The following is a 23,990-nucleotide window of genomic DNA, read 5'->3' as shown; positions in this document are numbered from 1 at the left end:
AAGACTATTCTGGACTTTTAAATTATAATATTAAGGGAATGTTGCAATCATTTTTGATTTATATTCTAATACTCCGTTAAAACCTAATCAGCTTGTGAAAACAAACTAGTTAAAAATTCCTTTTAAGTAAACGGGTTTCAGAACTTGGCAAAGATGATCGTTACGTTAAAGAAATGATATGTGTATATGTATGTGATTAAATTACCATATGAATGTATTCGTTGATTGGAACCTATCAATGGTCAACTACGCCCAGCCCATGACTTTCAAAAGCTTTGAGAATGGGGTTAGTTGGGTTTTAGCTAGCATAAATATTTATGTCGCTGTCTTTATATGGCTGTTGCCAAATTGATGCAAAAACTTTCACTGACCCATCAGCCAGTCAAAATACTATTAAAACCAGCCCATACCTGAGCGTTCTTAACAATATCTTAAGTGTAAATTGTGTTGACAACTTAAGTTCGACTTGATTTTAATTTTAGTTGGCTCTGAGCCAGCGAAGAAAACAGGCGCGAGTTTAAGATTTTATTTCAGGCAACAGAATGCATTTCCAACAGTGGGCAGCATTTCTTCTGCTGGCGTGGATTGGTGTTCCAGGCCAGATTCAAGCAGCTAGGACAATTAGCTTAAAGCAAGTCCAGTATTTGCAGCCACAGATGCAGACGCCAAAAAAATCTGGGTAAGCCAAATTACAAACTATAAATATAAATGTTACTTTTAATTGCTTTCTTAATACATTTGATCCTATTCTCTCATCAGCAAAAATGACATCGCAATTGTGGAACTCTATTAGATTTCTATTTAATCTTAATATTTGTATGTTTTTTGCTCTTTTAGCAGCACTCAGATTGCTTATCCGAAATACTCATTTGTGCCGAGCAGGTTTCCCAGTGACAGACACAATCCTTATCTCTTATCAGGTCAACCAAAAGCAGCGCCTACGACTACAACAGAGCGGCCTTTTGTGCGGGTCTGGAACAACTTTTTACGGAGCGTACAGCCAAATTTCGGTTTGCGTAATCTGACCAATCCATTAGTAAACTTGTTCAACAATGGCGTTACCAACTTAATCGAAACAGTGCCCGTGCCAGCACAGATTTACAATGATGAGCAACAGGAGGATGAGGTGCAGCAATCGTCCGCAGCTGTAACGCAGAACGCCAAAAAACGCAAACGCAAGCGTCGTAAGCAGCAAAAGCATAGACCAATCTATGACTCACAGGAGCTGAATGATCCTTATGACTACTACGGTACCACACTGCACCAGCCTATGTACTATTATGGTCCTAATGACTACTATGGAGTGCGTCGCGTGCAATCCTATGCGGACTATCCTCGTCAGCTAAATTACTATGATCACTATTTTCAAGATAATTCAGTGACAGGGGATGTATCACAATATACGGCTGAAGAGAGCCTTGGTAAACGTAATACTAAAAACTATGCCGTACTGCGACCTCTCACTTTGACGATTCAGTTGCCGAGTGGCGAAACTACACACGACGAACCACTCAATGACAGTGTAGCCAATGAAAACACCGATGAAACGTATGTTGTCGTCGGAACCAATACCGAAGGCAACGTTGATTCCGCACCAAATGCTGCATCGAGCGATGATCGTGTGCCTCTCTCTGAGAGCGTGCGCAATGCATTTGGCACATATATGCATGACGATATCGATAATCGTGAACGCCAGCGTCAACCCGCCCACCAGAGAGAATTGGCTGCGTTGGCTAAATCGAAACCCCGTCAGCAACAGCGTTACTTATTTGCTGCACGCTTGGTAAATAACCACAAATAAAATATGTTTTATGTAAATGATGTATGTATTATGATTGTGTCTGTTAGTCTGACTGTAGGGTATGTCGATATGAAATGAAGTTGGAATCTGTAATAGTAAGAGTGGTTCACAAAGTAAAATGTTCTATAATTGCACTAGTTTTATCAAAATTGAGGTAGATGCGTAAACTTACATTAAAATAGCTATAATGTGGAGCATAAACTTTGAGTCAAATGAGCTTCGTAATCCGCGAAGCATTGCCAGCATTGGGGTCCACAGGCAACGCCACAATATTCACATGCTGCACATTGTGGAAGTATGCATGCTGCAGTGCGTCCTTTGCAGATATACGGAGATTGGGATCGTAGCACAGCATTGACTGTTGTCAAAAGTAATCATTAATATGTACAGCTTAAGTTTTATGTTTAATTTGAGTTACCATAATCAGATCATAAGCCTCATGCTCGCGTATGGTTTGCGGTATATTGGCTGCTTCCCATTTGGGAAACTTAGCTTTAAAGTCTGGAAGTTGTGTAACGCCAGGCCACTTGCTTTCGTCAGGCGTGCTTAGTGTGCGAAAAATGCGATACAGCTGATCAATTTCGCTATCACCTGGAAACAACGAACGTCGCATGATCTGTAAAGCCAATACTCGTTAGTAAAAACACCAAATGCAGACCAAGCTGACACACCATTTCGGAAAATATGCAACCAAGGCTCCAGATGTCCACGCCCGTGGAATAGAACTTGGTTCCCAACAGTATTTCCGGCGCTCGATACCAAAGTGTAACTACTTCATGCGTATACGCACGCATGGGTACATTGAAAGCACGCGCCAAACCAAAATCTGCCAACTAAAATCAGGAGATTATTTGATACCTAGTCAGAAAATTATGCTACACTACCTTAATATTGCCTGAAGTATCAACGAGCAGATTTTGCGGCTTGAGATCGCGATGCAGTATGCGATTAGTGTGACAAAAGTCCAGCGCATCGAATATCTGGTGCATGTAGCTCTGTAAATGTTATCACCACCGATATTATAATATAATTGTTGTGAATCGATGAATTTTCCAAAAAGCCTACCCACTTTTATAAGTTGTGGTGTAAAGACATCCTTCTTCTTATCCATAAGTTTTTTAAGATCCATGTTAAGGTACTCGAATATCATGTAGAGATTATTGCCTGATATAACCACATCAAAAAGCTGCACTACGTTTTTGTGTTTAAGGTTTTTTAATAGAGATATCTCCCGTATAGCAGTCGATGGAACGCCTTCTGATTCTCTATGAGAACATAAGTGAATACAGTGAACTTATAAGTAATAGTGCACAATCTACTCTTAAGTAGCACATATCTACTGGGTGCTTGGAGGCATTTGGTGAATATGCGTGTACTACCAAGCCGAATCATGTGGTGCTACGTACCCAAAAATAGCGCGGCACACACAAAACTCGGGCTTCGTAATTCAGCTGCTCAGCCAGCCAAGCTGTTTGACATTCGTCAAGGACATCAAGGATAAGGCGCATCTGCCAGTGGAAGTATTTCTTCAATTTGTCATTTGCCATATAGGTTTAGCTGTACGTATCTTGGTATTGCTATTACTTGAATGAACGCATTCTAGAGTTATGGCCACATCAAAAAGGTCCTTTAGCTAGACATTACATACCCTTCAAGCCGAATTTTCTTCAGTGCGACATCCTGGCCGGTTTGATTGTTACATGCCTTGTACACAATGCCATATGTGCCTTCGCCAATTTTTTCGGGATGTTGAAAATTGTTTAAATCCGTTTTCATTGCCAAGGAGTAGCAAGGATGCTTTTCTAATCGAGATTAATTAAAATTGGAGGGAAAATGCCATAAGCAAACATTTAGATGTGGTACTTCCACCTAATATCGAACCATCGGTTAACCATCGGCTTAAGCTACCGATAATAAATATCGAAACTGTTAAATAGTTATCGAGTAGATTTTGTCGAATGTATATGTTACATCCAACATAAATTGTTAGCCTCGAGCATATATTACAAATATTATTACTTAATAAGTCCCCATTAACCGTGCCTCCAAAGGCGTATCCAAACAATGTTTACCAATTTTAAGACATGTTTATCGACGAATATATGTTCAAAATTTAAAAATTCAAGCTTCAAATGCTTCGCATACTGATGGACGGACAGTAAAGCATGCATTGTATGTATAGGTATTAAAAATCTGCATGGCTGCATTCAAAACATACCCCGAATCGAACGAATTCGAATTGAATTGAATTGAGTTAGTGAGAGTCCTCAATGAATCGAATGGTGTCAATATGAGGGAGTGTGGTGTCTCTTAGCATACGGTATTGAGTGAAATGAGTTACCGAAGTGAAGTGTGGAAATGTATTTATGAGCTGTGCGAGACTAAGACAACCATAATTATATAGTCGGTTTTGGCAATTGAATGCATTCAAAACGCCACCTCTGATTCACACGCATTCCCACTCATTCACGTCATTTTGTTTTCGCTTGAGTGTTGTGCGATCGAGTCTTAAGCAACCGCTCTCACTTACTGTCTTATTTGGCTTCACATTCAACTTCATTCAACGCATTTTGAGAATTGCTCATTTGAATGTGGTTTTTCTTGCTATTCATGCAGACTTCTAATAGATAATAGACAATATTATACTCTTTTTCATTCTAATCAGAGTTTATGTTATTGGCGTAATGCTCTTAGGGCGATTTGATTGATAATAAGTTAGAAGATTTTATAGTTTTAATAACATGTTACTCTTTCGCGTACTGTGAAATTCCATTCCTCTTGTTTACGTGCCAGGGAGGCTTACGTCTTCGATGATTATTCAGCCCTTGCAACTCAACTCTTTGGACTTGGTTGTGAGTTGCTCAATCTGCGTTTTACGTGTTTCAATAAAAATGCCATAAGAAGTGTTTGCGTTGGGGCTGCTCCCTTTGCTCATGCGGCAGATGGGGATATTGTGCAAGTATTTTGCGTGCCATTTTGACAGACATTCGCGTGCAAATGCTTTTTTAGGGCGCCGAGCGCGTTTGCTACCAACCTCCTCGTAATCACGTTTAATGGCACATTAATCACGGCTGCCAGCAAGCAGTGGATGCATAATCAGCTCATAACTAATAGTCAATAGCCAATACCACAACGACGGGTTGTTCATACGCTGCTAGGGACAACAATTAGCAGACAATTAAAGAGGAAGACGCCGGTAGAAGGTGATACCAGTTGTAAAAGTGTAGAGCGAACTGCTTGGCGCTCAGCAACAGTAACTGCATCTGTAACTGCTTAGTTCTTGAATCTGAATTTATGGGTGCTACCGTTGTGTAATTTCCATACTCACAATGCTTGGCTCTGGTTGATAAGATGGTAGTGGCGGATGGGAGTTGGCACTTCTGTTTGCCATAGTTAAATATAAATTACGCCATGTTGACATGTACTCAAGGCTTGCGGCGCCAACCAAATGCCAAAAAGTGCAATTTAGCCTCGTCTTGAAATATAAAAAGAGTAGAGAAAACGGCAGGTCCACCTAATGACCAAAGTTGCTGGGTAAAATCGAGCACAAATTACATTTCCAGCAGCGACGACAATGAATATCCCGATCAACCCAAACGCACAACCATTTTCCGTTGAAGCTTCGTGTGATTTATGCATTTGGGTTACGGCTCCAATGGGTTGTTTTGCGTAAATAACTTCGGGGCACAATTTATTAACGGTGCATTAGAAAATTTGGGTACAGTAACAACGGGATACCAGTTAAGTAATACTTTGCAATTTTTATACGTATGTAAGTACTTCGGTATTTTAGGCATTCCATTGTACTTTGCTTCGTTAATGTTATTTATTTTTTTTTAAAGGGAATTGTTAATTAATTCTAACACTTCAACGATTTATCTAGAATTTTTAGGTTGTTCTAATTTGTACGCAACACTTTTCAGTGACCAAACATCTGTTTTATTTCCCAAGTGAACTTAACACTTTTACAGCTTACTCATTTATTTATGGGACTTAACCAAGAGCTGTTAATATTTACTCTTACAATTAATTAATTTTATATTGAAATAGTTTTTACGAAGTATTGAGAAGTCACTCATAGTCACATGAAGTTTTGTAAGATATTTTAATTAAATAGATTCGCTGGAAAATGCATTATACGATTGATAAAAGGCTTATATGCACTTGACTGCATATTTATTCCAAGTGCAGAATTCCAATGGCATAATTGACAGTTAATTGAATAAATTAATTTATATCATATCAAAAATATTCATATTAATTTTCCATAAATGTAAAATATAATGAAATGCTGCGCTTTGATACAAATGTCAAATGTCGAAACAAGGGCAACGCCAGTTGTGACCAGTGCAGCAGTTGAAGCTTTTGCTAGTAATTACCGCTAACGAACAGGCAACGTGTGTGGTCCATGTAACAATGCCTCAGGATATTGACACACAGCAAATACAATAAAAAATACTGTATAACAAGAACAGAAACAACAACAACAAGACTAGCAAATTGTATTGCAGTGTAAATCTGACCATTGTCATCAATGGGTGCAAAAATGCAGCTTGTAAGCCCGGGACGAAATCAACACAGTTACGAGGTTCGCTAACATAGCTTTATCATACATATATATATACAAACTGGAAGCAGGAAATTCACACACACAGTGTGAGCTGCTAAGCTCAAAATGGGGCCAACAATAGGGTCGCAACAACAAGTGCAGCCAGAGCTGAAGGCAACTACTGCTGCTGCTTCTGCTTGAATTTAATTCCAATTGAATTGCGCTCAGCAACGGCTTTTATTCCATCATCCACATATATGAGTCTGCCACTGTCTGTATATCTGTATGTGTAGGTGGGCAATCGTGTGTAAAGCTGGCCTACAGCACAAGTGCCACCCAACCTTGGATCTAACTTTAAAATAAATGAAAATGAATAATATAAAAAATAATATGCAGCGATAAGGGCACATGATTTTTGCTGGCAGTGGCTGTTTCATAACTTGAAAAGGTCAAAAGAACAAAAAGTTAATATGATAAAATGTGGGTGAATGAGAACTGCCCAACCGAATACTAAATTCTAACTGAAAAGCTTCCAATCAAACCACTCACATTACAGCATTTCGTTTGATTAAAAAAGAAAATTATCTTTTTACCATAGCTATAAGAAACTTACTTATGAAAATTGCCTTATCATATATAAATATATATAGACTTATTTCTTGTCTATGTAAATATATTTACTTATCAATAGTTCGCAAATATGCATATAACCAAATCATTATTAATATTTACATTGATTATTAGATGAGTATCTATCATCATAGTTGTTTTTCTTTAAAGCTTATGCGATTTTGAAATATTGTATTCACTTAAGCAATCTATTAAATCTTCTTGGCTGAGCGGCCCTAAACACTTTACGAGCATCATGAAATCAAAATAAACGTTCCCTTTTATCTATATTCGCATGAAAACTAAGGCATAGGCTCTGTACGCTGTGCAAATATCAAGATGATTGCTTTTGATTTTGCTCATTCCCCATCCCAAATAGACTATATCAGACTAGGCAGAAAAGACAATTTATCTCTCTCTGAATTTAACTTGCCACGCTTCGGTGTTTATAATGCAAACCACACACACACATATAGACACAAACCCACAGATACATCGGCGCTATTCAAACATATTATGTGCGTGTGTTTGGCAAAGTTTAAAAGTTGTTCATGCCTAGCATTTGGGATTTGCTGCAATATTGTGTCGGGCGGCCCTGTTTCGTATGCGCCACGTTGCGCATAGGCGCCGCCTCCTAGCCCCAATGCAACCCAGCTAACAAACAGTAGCAACAACTGCGAGACACACACACACAACCACTCACATACGTGTGTATATCTATTCGCATGTAGCATAATGTTTGCTGAACTGGGCCTGTGCAAATCCGGCAGCATCTTCCGCACATTCTCGTAAATAAGTTTGCAAAAAGGAAGCAGACCATAGAAAAGGACGAAATAGGCGACGCATCGCTGGCGCTGCTTACAAAAAGGATTGTTGTCGCTGTCGGGGATGCCACGATAAATGGCACAAGTTCACATTAAGTGTGAAAAATCTATAAAAAGTTATAAAAGTGTCATTAGCGCAACAATGGGACACCGTCAGAAGGCAGGCAGCTTCTGTATAAACACACACACACCTATATATATATGGATATATTTATATATGTATATATATATATATATATATATATAGGGATATACCGTAGTTACTTGTTACCAACTTTAGCTTGTTGCAACATGTTATTTATAATAGCCTCTTCAATAAAACAGACAGTTTCACTGCAGTAAGTCACTCACTTGTTTTGGCTATGTGGTGTGGCACGGACTAACCGCAGCTTGCTAGCAAAATTTCAATGCACTTACTCACATGTGAATAGGCTCATCATATATTATTGCTTTGGATTTACTCTAGCATAAAACTCTGCTTACAGCCTTAAATACTATTTACGACGAACGTACTTTAAAGTTGTTTTATGATTATTTAAACTGAATTTTGAATGTAAATAAAGTTCTTGTCAAACATTTACCCTCTCATATCATCAACATGTTGTTCTAGTATTTTTTGACAGTGCTTCAAGGCAAGCTGAATCTCATTGTAGCTTAAGACAACTTAAATTGACTTATTTCGTTACGCATCAAATATAATGTCGCATTGAATATAACGTCTTAGGATTTACTTTCTTTTGACTTTGGCTTTGACAAATGTCAGCGAACTGGATTATGTAATTTATTTTATTCCACCTATAGCCCAACTGTCATTTGGACACAAAATCAAAGTTTGTCCAACCAGCTTAGACCCGCAGGCGACCAAACTTTTGCGAAAGTAACGCAAAAAGTTGGCTATGGCAGACTTTAATTAGAGCCTTCGGCAATGGACAATAAACGCAACAGGTGATTTGTTGCATGTTATGGCCAGACAGGCTAACTAATTGACAGTCTGGCTATTTGAGTTTTAAGTTAAATTATATGTTGAAATATTTTTAAAGATTTATATTTGTCAACCTATAAAAGTGTTGTAAAAATATATTACCAATTTCAAAGAATGGAAACAAGATAATGCGTGTATTATGCAATTGGGAGCATTTACTTTGTTATTTCTACTGTTCTTGTGTTCCATTCCGGTGTGCCGAATTCCAACATGTTCCTGGAAAGGTCTTACTGTTAGTCCCAAAGTCTCTGTTGTGTTCAGCTAGCTGTCAGTTGGCCTGTAACTGCCAACAGTTAAGCAACGAAGGCTGCTGCGAATGCTTTCTTGTAGCTTATAAAATGTTTTACGTCTTCATCTTTTCGGCTTCTTATCATGAAATTTTGATTTATTATTTTTTTAGTCATTTAAATTATTCTTAAAAGAGTTTCTTGTTTAAGTTTTTTATGTCTTGAAATCATTGCTGGAGCCAGAAATGCCAAATGTCATAGTAACTGGCAGCTGGAAAGTGAATGATGAAGTTCTGGTGCCTTTTCGCCATGCGGCTTACGTGAAGTATACGCAATCGACAATTGTCGCAAGTTCGTTCGTGGGTGTGTCCCCATGTTTCTTGTACTAATCAGCAGTAGGCCATTGACTGTGCTTCAGGCAGCTACACCAACGGCAAGAACAACAATGGCACGGAGCAACAATTGTCGTACTCCCACTTATGTCTGTCATGAACATTATTTCACATTTTATTCGATTTTAATTTATTGTTTTCTACACTTCTTCGTTTATTTTTGTAAACGGGACACCATCTCACAGACATGTTTTGTGCTGACATTTCATTGAATTTTTTAATTTTTTATTTTATGTCTTTTATGCTTGTTTTTGCGTTTTTCTGCTTTGACTTTTGGCTGTTCTTTGTATTTCAGCCCAGAGGATTTTTTATCCATTTCTCTTTCTCATTCTTAAGGTCTTAACACAATGATTGGCCCTGCGGATAAATGGAGAAAGCGCAAATTAAATGAAAAGATTTGGCTTTCAAAATCAACATACAAATATTTTGATTTTGGTTAAATCAAAACGCCGTGGGAGTTTTCATTTCGTTGTCCGTTCATTTTTAACTAAATCTTTCTTAAAAATTTAAAGCTATTCGTTGTATAAAGAACATAAGGTACATTTTAGAAAACATATAAATTTAAGCCTGTTTAAACTTGGTCCAATGTTGCAAAGAGGCAAAAGTAAATACCTTCAAGTAACTGGCTGGCTCATAAATTTTCAATGATTTTTTTTTGACTAGACGTATAAATGAAAAGCTCTGTTTTTGGTAAATTATTACTTTTGAAAATTATTTTCAAGTGCTTTTATTATTATGTGCACTTATCTATGTAATGTATGTCCTACTGCCAAGCCTTTTTTATTGTCATGAAAATTTTATTTGTTAAAAAGGTAGAAACAGGAGCTGATGTCGAAACTAGAAAAATCAACATACAAAAATTGTAGCATCTACGGAGAAATGGTAGATGCTGCAATAACTTTGCTATGCTTAAATTCTCAGAAGCTAAAACTACATAAAATGACTTAGTTAAAAACCAACTAAAATCGGTTTGAAACATTCAAGTATTTTAAGAATCATAGTACAGAATAGAATGTAGAAAGCTAGAAAAAGTCTTTAAGCCTTTTTAGTATATAAGACATAAAAGTATAATAATGATTAAGCATTCTTTTATTTAATAAGATATCTTAGTTTTAGGTTTTCGCTTTAAGTATAAATTATATGCTATCGGTCCACTCTGTGTTGATGTTGCTGTCGTCCTGACTATCACCTTTACTTAAATCTCAACGATTGCTACATTAAGTGCGTTGTCGATGTTCATATAAAATGCGCCAATAATTTCTTAGTTAAGTGTCGTTAAATATTGACACAATGTTTGACGGCAAGGGACAACAGCTGGAATTGGCGAAGCGTCTGAGTTGTTTTTATCGATAATTAAATTAGAAAGCGGGTCCCAGCATGGCCAAGACGCGTAATTAAAGGATACGAGTGAAAGTAAATAGCAGGTGTTGACTTTTTAAATTTTTTGAGTGGTTTCCCTTTAATACAATTTGGAGCTTTAAATGATTTTATCATATATTTTGTATTTGGCTGGTTGCTTGTTAACTTGGCTTTTATCATATTGCATATTTGTAATTGAGTTGCAGAGCTGCATTTGCCACTTTCCCTTGATTGAGGGACAGAAGTGGACTGCTTCAAGTCAGACGCTATCTAATTTTTTACATTCACCAGCTCCGACTTGCGCCCTAGAGCGAGTAAAATGTAAAAATTGTGACTTCTGTTTATATAGTTGGATGTAATTGGATTTTACAAGCAGTAATTTGATTCAGCTGGCTTGTCTTGTCCTTTGACTCTATTTCATTAGGGACATATTCAGCTAAATGCTGCAACAAATTGACAGAAAAGACAGCAAGTCACACAGCACAACCAAACTGTAACACTGTGTTTGCAATTTAAGAGCTTTGGAACCCAGCTCTTGCTCTTGGTCAACCACATGCAATTTGCAGGCAAAACTTAGTTTCAAGTTCCATTTAGTTTACACAAACAGCATGAAGTGCAAGTGTGTCTGCATGTGTGTGTGGGTGTGTTAGTGTGTGTGGGTCATGCCTGTCAAACAGTGGTTAATGTCAAGTTTAGAAACCCCAGCCAAGACGCTTGTCTGGTTGACGTCAGTGGCGATTGATTTTTATTGCGCTCTGCCAAGTTCCCTTCGTTATGCGCCCTGGAACACGGCCAAGCCAAGATTCAACTGCCATGAAAACTTTTACGCAAGTCTTGTTACATTGCGTGTGGCAATTTTTAATGGACGTCTTTTTTATGCTGCCTTCCCATTCGCAGTCACCCTCTAATTCGTTGGATTTGTAAAGCAATTTTGATTGTTTGCGTAGGCGTTTCTTGGCGTGGAATTTGTTTGCCCCCGGCAGTGGGTCTTCGGAATATTAAATGCAGTCTGCTGCTGCCGCCGAATGTGAGTGAGAGCTAAGCCAGACTGAAGCAGAACTTAAAACTCATCTGCTGCTCAGGCTCATTAAATCATCAAAAGCAAGCAACTGATAAATGCCAGAAGTCGACGGTAAGTGGCAAAGCCAAGAGCTAAGTCTCTGAACAGGTCCCAAACTAATTTCTCAAAGGATTTGGGCAACGCGAGCATGGGCGTTAACATGTTAAGAATTTGGACACTGACTACAGCTGCGCCAAGTTTGGGTCTACTTGGCTCGACTAGACATTGTATTCTGGGTCATTGAATGCTGCAGCACATTAGCAGAGATTTGTTGTTGTCACTTGGCTGGTCATTGGTCCATCTAAAGCTGGTGCTGCTGCTGCTTACACTTGTAAGCCCTCAACTGATTGCTTTGCATTGATTGGGCGTCGCACAATGTGGCGTATGAGTAATGCGAGCAAATCACATTGAAATTTGCTGTGCGTCATGAAACAGCAGAAAGCGGAAAATTAAAAGGAGAATGAATAGAAGGCTGATAAATAACGTAACGATCATTTATAAACATTTCCACCAGACAATTGTAGCAGACAGCTGCTGTCAAAATCAACTGGCCACTTGTATATGCAACCAAATCCAATAATAGTCTTCAATTTGCATCCTGTTTTGACTTTCAGCAGGCCAGCAATGAGTAGGAGCAGCTGCTGCTATTAAGTGCTTTTAGGTTTTCGGTGTTTTGGCTTTTGGTTTTGCCACCAGACATCAGAGACAAATAAATGGTTTTGTGGCCCAAATCAGATTTGTGCTCGCCACAGCAACTGTTGTGGCATGAAATTCCTAAACTTACTGAAATGCAACTCAGCAGCTATAAGTGGGCCATGAATCTAGAATCTAATAATGATTATATTTCACTCAGAATTCCAGGAAATATTTAATTATTAGTAGTGTTTTGTTCGACCTGTTGCTGGCCTCTCTGAAGTTTGCGTGAGAATAAAAATAAACGAGTTACAGCGTATTCCGCCCGACAAGGTGTCTGCTATCCATGGTTTCATTATGAATTCAGTTACCAAGTATAGCATATAATTGAATCTGAAGTACTCCATTTGGGGCATCAACACGTTCCAATCGTATTTTGTGCTTTTTATAAATAAACGAAAAGAAAGTTATGTGCGTGGTGCGGCGCAAGTAAACAGCAGCCACCACAAATAACAATTCAATTTCATCTCAATACACACACGCACATAAATAATACATCATTGCTGCCTAGTTGCAGGTAAGAAATTATTGACAGACGTCAAATGGCCTTACATAAAAAAGTGAGTGAGTGTGCCCAACAATGTGTGTATGCGCGTGTGTGCGTGGTACAATCAAACAAAATGAAAAGGCATTTGACTTTTCGGTTAGGCTTATTTTGTTATACGTCATTTTTGCTTATCGAATTTTTGTGTGCGCAAATATTCGATATCCTACTAGTGTGTCAAATAGAGATAGCAATAAGTTCCACGAACAGCGCGCGAGAACGAGAGAAAGTCAGTGGCTGTGCAACTGAGATTCTATATTCACCTACATTTTTGTATAAGACTTCCCACTTGTCTGTCACATATTCAATTTATATAATAGAATTTCGTTATTTGTTACGTGTGGCAAATGTGAAATAAATTATTGGCCAGGTTGGCTTTGCTCTGGAGTGCGTGTGAGTGAGTGAGCATTTATCTGCGAGTGTTTACCCCAACAGCTTATGTTATATTTGTGGTTAAGGTCAAACGAATTGATAGCCAAATCATAAATATTTTCCATAAGGTTTTTGCTCTTACATTTAGCGGCTCAACACTTTGATTCAATAGGGATTTTCTTATTTTAATTAACCTAAGAAAAGGACAACAAGTTCTTACTTAAATTTCTAACAAGAACAATCAGTTCTTCAACTTTGTGTCATAGAAAATGTATGCCTTAAGGCGTTTCCATTAAAAGTTTTATACGTAACTTGTAATTCAAAATAATTGTTAAGTCCCTAAAAGCTTGAAATGCACAGCAACAAGTTGCTTTCACACACGCAAGCAGGCATCATGCGTATCACCACAAATCCCGTCTACTAAATAATTTAATTATTGTAATTATAAATGAATTCGACAACTTAAGTGTAGGCAAAACACGATATTACTATTAGCTCGACGCACAGATAAAAGGCGTGACAAGTGCTCAAAAGTTTGAAGTATTTAAAATAATTTGATTATTAGTTAATAGACCTTTGAGATCGTGGGCCACATAAGAGTGAAACTTGTCGGCTGCATATGTCGCTTTCACTTTGGTTTTAAGCTGTATGACAGCTCATCCTGTCAGCGGCTGCAGGATTCCAGCTGTGGGCTAGGGTTGCAAAATGAAAACGAAAGAGAAACTTAATTTTGGATGCTGGATATTTGCATATTTTATTAACCCAAACAGCCGGCACACGCGGCCCTGCAAACAGCATAACCCAATCATAAAATTTGCCCTCGACGAGACTCCCCTAATTTAATGCATAAACACAAATTCTCAACTCCAGACAAAGTTGTCCCGGACTGAGCAAGGGCTGAGGCAAGGGTAAAAGTTGACTGTGCGTTGAAATATTCGCTGAATTTGGCTGGCTCAATGGTTCTACATTTACTTAAATTAAATCTTAAATGTTTTGCGGCTGAGTCTTAATCTCTGATATTTCAGTTTCGAATTCAATGAATCCCAAATCAGAATGTGTTGAAGTTTTAAAGATTTATTTATCTGAGATTCGTAAAACTTATTCTCAGCATGTTTATTCAGGTTTACTTAATCGTATTTTGTGGTACAGTTGCCAAATTACGCATACGCCTCGTGCGCTGAAGTGAAGTAAAAGATGCACTCGCACATCACATCTGATAAGTACCACATTTTGGCATGAACACGTCACTGACATTTTTCGATGCATTGAATTATTTTGTGACACTGCCAAAAATAATCGGCAGCTGTATGTGAATGGACTTTAACTCAAAGATGTTAAGCTGTGCTCCTAAAATAAGTATTTTCTTCTCTTAACGCTTGAGTGACCAATAGCTCCGAACAGCAACTGTTCTGCTTCATCTCTCGTCCGACTAGGTTTCTGTTTAAAATATTAAATCGCTTTCGTTTTGCAAACGGTTCGAAGATAAATCCAATCAGTACAGCTGTTCCTGTTGCGCCTATGACCTTTGAGATTGATAATCGTCAGCCAAATGAGACTAATTGAGACTTGAGTGGACTTCACAGGAAGTAGAGTCCATGACATTGGCATTCTGTATTCCGCATTCAGTACTCAGTATTCCCTTTACTCTCTACAGTTATTTTGGTATTCTGCTTAGGTTTTCACGTTCACGTTCAATGACAGCACAAAATGGACACGCGCCATCAAGGACAGGCATTGGTTACCCTTTTATGGATTTCACACGTTCATCGGTTGTCACTTGCCACTTGCCACTCGGCATTCGCCGAGATGAATCCATAGCCTTTCCCTTTGCCATTTTGCACTCGATGGCATTTTTTTTTTCAATTTGCGCGCTCAGTGAAAAACGTTTGCCACAATGGGTTATCAAATAACAACGTGCCACGAAGCCGAAGCCCTGGGATGAGCAGTGCCCACAATACCACATAATGCTGTCGGGTTGGCCAAAAGGATGGCACAGGCTCTATTTCAATTTCAATTGTAGTCCTGTTTTAAATCGATTTTTATTATTCTCTTTGCATTTACGAGCACTGTTGTTGGCTTTTCCTATTATTTTTTTCATTTCTACTTTTTCTTTTTTACATTTTTAAGCACTATCGTTTGTCGTATCGGTTCGTATGCGGGCAGTTGTCGGTTGGTTTTGTGGCTTTTTGTAGGTGACAGACTGAGAGCCCTTAAGGCTAGCGAAATCTGTGCTATTCCAGTCTGGTGCAGTGACACATGCGCACGTTACATCAGCCAGATAAATTATAACAAGAATGTAGCATCCGACCAATTTCAACTTAAAGATATGCTGTAGTTAAGTATTGCATTTTGCTTAACTATTGTCTGGCGATGTACTTTGCATTGACCTAAGACTTAAGCTACCTTTCATCGGACACTATTAGATTCTCCGAGATAAGTAGATTTGTTGAAATAGTTTTATCATATTATACTTGTGACAGTAGCTTGTTCGCTGATAAATCTAAAAAGCTGATAAATCTAAAGCTGTGATTTCGAGCTGGAAACAGCAATTGTTCTATAAATGAGCAAAATTTATTATTGGGAAGCTGCCCACAGAGACCATTTATTAGAAGTAACAGGCATTGGGGCAATTGGCCTGCCCCCTGCAGTTTGCAGTGCAAATTCAGTTAATGACCTGTCTGAGGCTCTGTTTTTAAAGCTTTGACAAAGGCCATTGAGTTTCGTCAAGTTCGTGTGGTTTTTTGTGAACTTTCGGAGCTGCTCGGAGAATGGGCCTTTTTAGTGAGCTGTCTACCCTCATTTGCCTAACTGACATGTCAACACGTATCTGCGGCGCAGACGGCAAGCGCGCTTGCCATTCGTCTTCCGCCCTCTAAAGGCGATGTGACACAGACCATTTGCGCCGCAGGATCTGTTGCCATCTCTATTCCTTTATGGCTTTTGGCTGATCCGTCAGCAAACCTAGCGTGGGTTGACGTACTTTTTGTTTGAGTTTATTAATGGCGTGTTATAACACAGAACAGTGCGTATTATAAGTCGACGCACGCGGTGCAGATTTGGAGCTGCTTGCAGTTGATGCCACCCGTTAAAGAGTTGGGCGTAATCTATGCGACATGGGCGTGTTCAATTTAGTTGATGGATGTGTTCCATTGTAACGAGCTGTTGTTTCTTTATTACGTGAGCTGCGTCGTTAGTTACGCTCAGTTGTGTGAATTGATGCCCCAAACTAAATTGTGAATATATTTTTTCCAGAATATTTTTTTTATTAATGCTTAACAATTAATATATCGTATTCCAGATTTATCTGCCAAGCTTTATTCGCTATTTTATATAAAGACTTATGAGTTCTTAATAAATGTACCATCATTCCAGTTTCAAAAAAGATTCTTGAATTTGCTTTGAAAAGAAAAATATAAATATATACATATACAAATAAATGGCGTCCATGCCAGCAGAGGACACTCAAGCGCACTCTGCCCTGGCGTTAATTAAATTATGATTGATTTTTGGTGCTGAATTGAAAATGCGGCCAGGCGACAGACGATGCACACCAAGGAAGACGGCGGCAAGAGAAATTGATGTCAATTGCATTAAGTTATTAACATTGTAATTACACAAAAATTTTAATGGACATTTTTTTATTTTTTTTTCTTTTTGCATGCAGCTATTGAGTTTACACTGAAAGATTTTCTGGACGTATACAAATGCAGTGGCACGTAACTGAAGGATGACTAAATATGCAATGCTGACGGAATAGTTTAATTGTTTGCAAACAAAAGGAAGCAACTAAAGCAATTTGCTGATCAGCAATGTAAATAGATTAAATAAATATGCTGAATACCTTACAAGATGCTGCCAGTCCAGCAGGCAGGTTGTTATCCAAGTATACTAAGTGCAGGCAAATTTCATGGCAAGGAACATTTTTATTAGTCGTTTATTTGTTTAGCCTGTCTGACACGTCAGTAAGACAGACTGTCTGCTGAATACGTAATTTGATGAGCACACGATACGCATAGCGTCGCCAACTTGACACACAATGGGACTACAACATCAACAGGAGCAGCATCGCCAGCACCAGCAGAAACAGAACCAGCTCTACCAACATCGAGGCGTGCAAATATGTATGAATGCTTTCACAGCTTCCGGCATTGGCCCGTTGATAAGCCAAAGAATTTCAGATGCCTTCAGTTGCCATTGTTGTTGCTGGCATTGTTGTTGTTCTTGTTGGCGTTATTGTTCTTGTTAGTTAGACTCAGCTCTGGATTGTCGCACTGCTTTTGGTTACTTGTTAGTTTGCATTGGGCTTCCATGGCTTGCCTTAGGGCTTGACTCACACCACAATCTATGTGTTGTCAAGAGCTTTTGTTAAAACACTCACTTACGCAAACAGCAGTTCATGTAAATGTCGGCGGTACCGCTTATTTACAACCCTAATATCAAGTCAATTTTTGACTTTTGTACCGTTCCAGTTTTATATTTGAATATGACTCAAAAGCTTATTTATTGCGCACCATGATGAAGTGTGTAAAGAGACTTCAAGTAAAATTTATTATGATTTGAAATCGATATAAGTTGAATTCTTAATACTGCCTTAAATGATTTTAACTATGTTTTCTACAGTGAGTGTATCACATCTTAGATACCAAAAAGGAACTTTCTCTACTAATTCAACTCATTATGTAGGCTGAAGATAGCTGCTGCTTAATCTCAGCTAGAAGACTAAAAGTGCCAACTAAAATTATTTTTTGTATTGGCCCAATCAATGGCATCACGTCCCGACTAATGTCTCAGGCCGCCGAACATCGTTAACTGGATAAATCTAATCCTATCGCATTTGGTAGAATGAATATTTGGCCATGTTGTTGGCTGTTTGCTTTTGTCCTTCGGGCATTTTTATAAATTACATTTCTGTGTTTGATTAACGAAAGAGCTCCGACAACGCGGAGCATCAACTGCAACAGGTGGTTGCCAAAGTGTATGCCTTCTGTAACAATAAAACGTTTATTTTGCTCAAATGAAGCTCAGGTAAACTGAACTGAAAGCTTATTAAAGTTCTCCAAGGTAAATATTAAAGTCTTCTCTGTTCAGGTGCAGCCATCAACTGCAGATACAGATATAAAACCTGTGCCCCCTCCCGCAAATGAAGAGCCCAATAGGTGAGCAAGCAGCGGCTGTTGCTGTCGCTGACAGGCGAACGGATTGTCGGGCGGGTTGTCAAGCGGGTGGTCGAACGGGTGGTCGAGCGGCATGTCAAGCTGTTAGCCGACCTGTGGCTGCCGTTGTCTGACAGCTGGCAGTGACAATGACAATGACAATGCCACTCAACGTCGCCAGCCTGCGAATTATGAACCGCATTTGGTAGCTGTGCGAAAATCTGTTTGTAAAATTACCCAGTACAATTGTTAAAATCAGTTAATGGGCGGGCCTTGGGAGTGTGATTTGGACAACGGGTTGCATTGTGTTAAATGCTCGCGTTGTCAGCTCAGAATCCTCTTAGCTAAGCTGATGTGATTATATGCAAAAGCGTGTAAGCTCAAATTATAATGCAAGCAAAATATTGCAAATACCACGGGTTCAGCGATTTAATGTAAGCAGATGAAAGTTTCCAACGAAACACATACAAAGACGAGCCAAAGTTCGGCTGAGCCATGCATTGTGCAACGCACTGATGACGGCTGAAAGTCCTGAAGAAGCAGCACAAGCAGCAAGCCAACAGCAGCAACAACAATAACAACAAACGAACTAACTGACTGACTGCCTACCATACTCCCTCTTGACCTATCGGTGAGCTTTGAGTGCTGTTGGCAAAGTGCTTTTAATATTCATCTAATGCACTCGACACCCCGGGTGCTGTTTTTGTATTGGCTTCATTTTTCTTGGTTGTTCACTGAGCTTGTTGCAGCTGCCTGCGGGCAACAGCTAGTAGCAGATTGCTGCAATTGAAAACTCAACAGACTGTGTATGGGTGTGTGTGTGAGAGTGTGCTGTTACCTGCTTGTGTTTTGTGCTGTAATCATTGGGTTGCAAGTGGCCTGCTCCTTACAATATTCCTGGCCGCTGGCATGATGGTGCCATTCAAATGCGAACGTGACGTATGCGCAATATTGGTGCCTGGTCAAACTGGGAAAAGTTATAGCTGCCCGACGAGGGCTTTGATTAATCAGTGTGGGGTATGCACAAGCTTTCAGCATACGTCAGCAACAGCCTTACGTGATAAACATAAATATTGCACGACTCTCTACATAAACATAACATCTATGACTTGCATATTTCTTGCTCATCCAAGCATTGCACTTCGCATATTTTGCCAGCAACAGTAAATACCCATATGCATATGTATGATATGTGTGTGCCTCGATACGTTCGCATGCATATTTACTGATAATACAAATATATGATATATGGCAATTTCTGCATTAATTTTAAATTTAAATATATTGGGTTCAGTTTAAGTTTTCTCTTACAGCCGCTTAAGGCTTGACAGCAGAAATTTTCTAAACGACAGTTTCATTTGATGCCTAAGTGGAATTTGTGGTTAGCTTATCAAATATAAAGAGATTTCAATTTGTTGCACCTTAAAAGCATTTACTTTAAAATTGATTTGTTTTATAATTTGTCGATATTTATCAGAGATTTAACAAAGAAAATGTTATACATAAATGAAATTATTCTTTACTCTGATTCAATTTCCTGTGTGAACAAATAAAAACAATAATAATTGTGTGATGAAGCTTACTTTTATTAATTGACTTGCAATTTGTTATTTATATTTTATGTTTATTTATAAGATATCAATAAACACAATAGCAAAATAGCCCCATTATTTTGCTTTTGTTTGTCTCGATGGTCACTGAACTTAATTACATGTAGGGTTCTAGAGAAAATGTTATTATTAAATTAAATATGGCAAAGTGCGCGAGACTTGAGATTAAAGCGGAAGGACACATGTTGATGTGCGGACACGTGCCCTTGCTTGGTTACTGCTGTGGTGGTGTCTGTAATTGGGCTAATAAGACGCTGGTAATTATAATTTAATTAAAGCGTTACCAGCTCCACGCATGGTCTCCATGAGGAGCCTTGCGCTCGTGTTTGCCATTAGAATTTTCCATGTGCAGCCAATTAAAGAGAATGAAGGCAGCAGCAAGCAAAAAGAGGCTGCTGAAGGGAGAGCATATAAAAATTGATTTATGCCACACAAGTCAGATCCTCAGCGCAGGCGAAGTCTGTCTGTGTGCGTCGGAAAAATGTTGAAGCAAAATATTTCAATTGCAAGTCAAACACTTGGCGGAAAAGTTCGTGAGCAATTTTCGTTTGTTGCACAGTTGAAATGAGATTAAAATTCTCGGAGAGTGTACGCCGAGGCAGGTAAGCTCTTTAATTGTGTTGAGTGAGTCACAACAACGAGCTGTGGCTTGAAGTACAATATAGCTGCAGATAGAGAACTTCCTTTTGTTCAGGCCATGGCCTGCCTACAGCAAACAGTTTACGGCTTTTAGCTGCACATAATGTAAGTGGATTGCATAGGCAACGTCTCTGGGTCCAGGTGTGTGCTCATTTGTGTATTAATAAACAAATTACGCAATTAATAACACACACTGAGTGCTCAGATGTGCGCAAATGGTGCCACACTGCAGTCAGATTTAAAGTGCGATCCTGCCGAGTAGCATCCTGCTGCAATACCTTACAGGAAGGAAGCAGCAACCGCAGCAGCAGAAGCAACAGAGGCAGCAGCATCAGCAACGTGTGCTATATTAAACACCACTAAGCTAAATTAAGAAACAAGTGTGCTCCATACGTTTAATTATATATCGTGCAACATGTGCAACCAAATGTGGCCATCGCCTGTAAACGGCCCCAAAGCGTGGCCACTGAACTCGCTGAGCTCGGGTGCTTATAACATCAAGTGCGTGGCTGCACTTCTTTCGCGCTGTTGGCCGAATGATGGCCCTGCCGTGTTGGCATTTTATGCACACTTCCATTGCTTGAATGGGAATTGAGTTAAATTCTCAGGCGATGCCATATGAAAATGTGCTAGCCAGGCAGTTTTTCATCACTGGCTTTTTCCGCTGCTGCTAGTGCTGCTGCTGCTACTGTTGCTGTGCGCTCACATGGAAAATCAAGCGAAATGTATCTGGCAGGCAGCCAGCAAACCAGGATAACCGACCGAAACGAAAGCGTAAACCAGAAACGGCAAACGAATATTTATTACAGGTGTTTGCCTTTGAGTGACAGAAGCGCCAGCACAACAGTCGCATTAGGGGCGACTTTCATGAGATACTGAGCAGCATAAAAGAGGCTCTCAAGCATCTGTATAAATCCAAGCATTGCGATATGCAATCAAAGGTGTAATAATAGCAGTCAAAAAAATAAATAAATAAATCTCCAGCCCAACTTAAAGTGTCTTCTCTTATATTATATCCTTAGCTTAATGCATTTAAAAACTGAATTTTCATTGTTTTCTTAAATATTATTACTACAAATATTTTAATTTAATTTGGAAAACTTATCAAGAAAAATGGCTTATATCTGGCTTCCAGCATTCTACTCGTAATGCTTAAAGCATAAATAATTTTAATGCCCTTCTGATAAATCGTTATGCCAATTATATTTGGCCAATATTAACCTAGTCTGAGCCCTTAATTGTTGAGTAGCAAATCGATAAAAATGTAAAGAGAAAACCTGAAAAACCAAATATCTCTTTTTCTTGTGGGTGTACTCGATTTTCGGGACTTTGTGCTGAAAAGTAAGAAAAGTGTGTAATCAGCTTTGTACAAATTGAACACCCAAAATCATGAGATAAGTTGATTATCGGAATTTGCATGAGTTCCCAGAATTGGGACAACAATAATGAAATAATAAAATTGTGAAGTTAAAGGAATATGCCAATGCCAATGCTCCATCGAACGTCGCGACGTGCAGCAAAGTTGTATGAATTTTGTACTGTTCTTTAAGTTATTTCATATGGTGAAAAGACGACCATAAGAGCTGCCTTACAATATGCACTTAGATCGAGGCGTTGACTTTTTCCACAGGACGAGCCACCGTTTGCTTAAGGAGCATAATATATTCCAGATTGCATGCTGCGCACCTACTCCTGTCACTGCTCCACCGTCTTCCGGTTTCCCCTAAGCCAAAAAGACAGTCAGCACTTTTCACTGGTGACTTACTGACTGTCAGGTGCAACGTCCAAGTGGATTTTCTGGCTGCTTATGCAAATTTACAGGGAGCGAGTAGCGTAGAGCTGCTGCCTGCATTTTCCTTTTTGGCCATTCAAAAAAGTTTTTCTTTCTGCTTGGCAGCTGATTGTTAGATTTATTGTTGCCACAAGGATTGCCGGCATGAGATACAATGTGAACGAGCCAAAATAAAAGCAGTTCGTTTTCATTGTTTGACTCGAAACCATTTGGTAGTGTGAGTAAAATAGCTAGCCTGAATAAAGCTTGCATTTGTTGTTAAGCGATGGGCGACTCATGTTTATATTCATGTGCCCATCATATGTAATTAATTTGGCAACAGCTGTTTATCCTAATTAGCGATGAATCCTTGTTGTTTCCAGTTATGAGGGTGTCTGTGCGTTTGCGTGAGCATGTACGCGTATATTGTATCTAGCAGTATCTACGTGAACCATACTGAGGGAGGTTACTGCGTATTTATCACACCACTGGCTACAATTATGGCGTTCCAAATAAACAAAAGTCAACAAATTGTGGAATGCTTGCGTTATAATCAGAATTGATATGTATTCGTAGATTTTTAGAAAATTAAAAATACAATTATCAAAATTATTAAAGTACGTTTGTGTTACGAAATTCATTCAAGCAACCAATGAATGGAAACAAAGTTCGCTAAGCTTCAAAATCTGCTACTTTTCATAACTTTCTTTTGTGGTAGTCATAAGCGTTGAGGGTCGCTCTAACCTTAAAATGTTTTAGGTAGCCCATTATCCATATTGACCAACTGGTGTAATCCCCTGTTGCACAGTGCCATCAAATCAGCTGCCTAACTCCAAAGGGTAACCAAAGTAATCAAAGCATAAATAAGTTTTTTTCCTCATAAAAATCAAAGCAGAAATTTGCTAAATTGACAATGTCAACTTGATCATCAAGTGAAATGGCAAATAAAGCAAAAAGGGAGTGTCAAAACGGAAAACCCAACACAATTTTCTGTACAATTCACACTTTTGTACGCTGTGTAGTAGTGCGTGCCCCTTTATTCCCTTATTGCCCCATTTTGCTGGTCAACGGCAAATTTCTTGATGCTCTTCCATTTATTATGCGTCCCTTCGTTTGTCCTTCGGCCGCCCTGAAGCGGCGTCAAATGGCTAACAAGTAGACGCGTATCAAAGTAAATTTCTGAGACGAAATCCCGCCTGCAAATCCGATAAAGTACAAAAAAATATACAAAAAATGCGCCTAATTAGTCCCGTTATTGATATACTACTTGGCCAAAAGTAATTCTATCATTACCGCATTTATCGCATGCGATTTTGTCTGTAACGCAGACGCCGCCAACAGCAACATTTGTTGCTGTTCTGTCTTATTGGAAAACTCACTGTGCTCTGCTGTGCTGTTCTGCTTG

At 38.9% G+C, this 23,990-nt stretch overlaps 2 protein-coding genes and 1 long non-coding RNA gene across 4 annotated transcripts; 1 reads left to right on the top strand and 2 right to left on the bottom strand.

Moving 5' to 3' along the window:
- The first annotated feature begins 60 nt into the window (after positions 1 to 60).
- Positions 61 to 1,861, top strand: LOC111600667. 2 transcript variants are annotated; one of them, XM_023316916.2, is made up of 2 exons: positions 61 to 679; positions 841 to 1,861. In XM_023316916.2, the coding sequence occupies exons 1-2, from the start codon at positions 543 to 545 to the stop codon at positions 1,799 to 1,801; spliced, it is 1,098 nt and encodes a 365-aa protein (XP_023172684.2). In that variant the 5' UTR covers positions 61 to 542; the 3' UTR covers positions 1,802 to 1,861. The 2 variants fall into 2 exon arrangements, with proteins under 2 accessions (XP_023172684.2, XP_023172683.2); XM_023316915.2 differs by having other exon boundaries at positions 62 to 679; positions 838 to 1,861.
- On the bottom strand, positions 1,807 to 3,660 carry LOC111600669 (cyclin-dependent kinase 2). The gene is made up of 7 exons (XM_023316917.2): positions 3,450 to 3,660; positions 2,871 to 3,066; positions 2,686 to 2,796; positions 2,473 to 2,634; positions 2,220 to 2,417; positions 1,974 to 2,159; positions 1,807 to 1,888 (listed from the first exon to the last, which is right to left on the bottom strand). The coding sequence occupies exons 1-6, from the start codon at positions 3,575 to 3,577 to the stop codon at positions 2,010 to 2,012; spliced, it is 945 nt and encodes a 314-aa protein (XP_023172685.2). The 5' UTR covers positions 3,578 to 3,660; the 3' UTR covers positions 1,807 to 1,888; positions 1,974 to 2,009.
- A 5,241-nt stretch (positions 3,661 to 8,901) lies between these two features.
- Positions 8,902 to 10,145, bottom strand: LOC111600728. The gene is made up of 3 exons (XR_002751497.2): positions 9,997 to 10,145; positions 9,804 to 9,896; positions 8,902 to 9,741 (listed from the first exon to the last, which is right to left on the bottom strand). It is a non-coding gene; the product is annotated as an uncharacterized LOC111600728 (long non-coding RNA).
- Positions 10,146 to 23,990: the final 13,845 nt, after the last annotated feature.

Source organism: Drosophila hydei, unplaced genomic scaffold (genome assembly GCF_003285905.1).
Source record: "Drosophila hydei strain 15085-1641.00,03,60 unplaced genomic scaffold, DhydRS2 tig00008119-arrow-pilon, whole genome shotgun sequence".
NCBI classification, from domain to species: domain Eukaryota; kingdom Metazoa; phylum Arthropoda; class Insecta; order Diptera; family Drosophilidae; genus Drosophila; species Drosophila hydei.
This window is presented reverse-complemented; position numbering and strand designations above follow the sequence as displayed.

Coding starts and splice junctions, on each gene's coding strand:
- LOC111600669 (XM_023316917.2), bottom strand. CDS start 3,577: ATGAAAACGGATTTAAACAATTTTCAACATCCCGAAAAAATTGGCGAA. Junction 2,797..2,870: donor TTACACCACAACTTATAAAA/GTGGGTAGGCTT, acceptor TAACATTTACAG/AGCTACATGCACCAGATATT. Junction 2,160..2,219: donor AGGCTTATGATCTGATTATG/GTAACTCAAATT, acceptor TTTTGACAACAG/TCAATGCTGTGCTACGATCC.
- LOC111600667 (XM_023316915.2), top strand. CDS start 543: ATGCATTTCCAACAGTGGGCAGCATTTCTTCTGCTGGCGTGGATTGGT. Junction 680..837: donor CAGACGCCAAAAAAATCTGG/GTAAGCCAAATT, acceptor TTGCTCTTTTAG/CAGCACTCAGATTGCTTATC.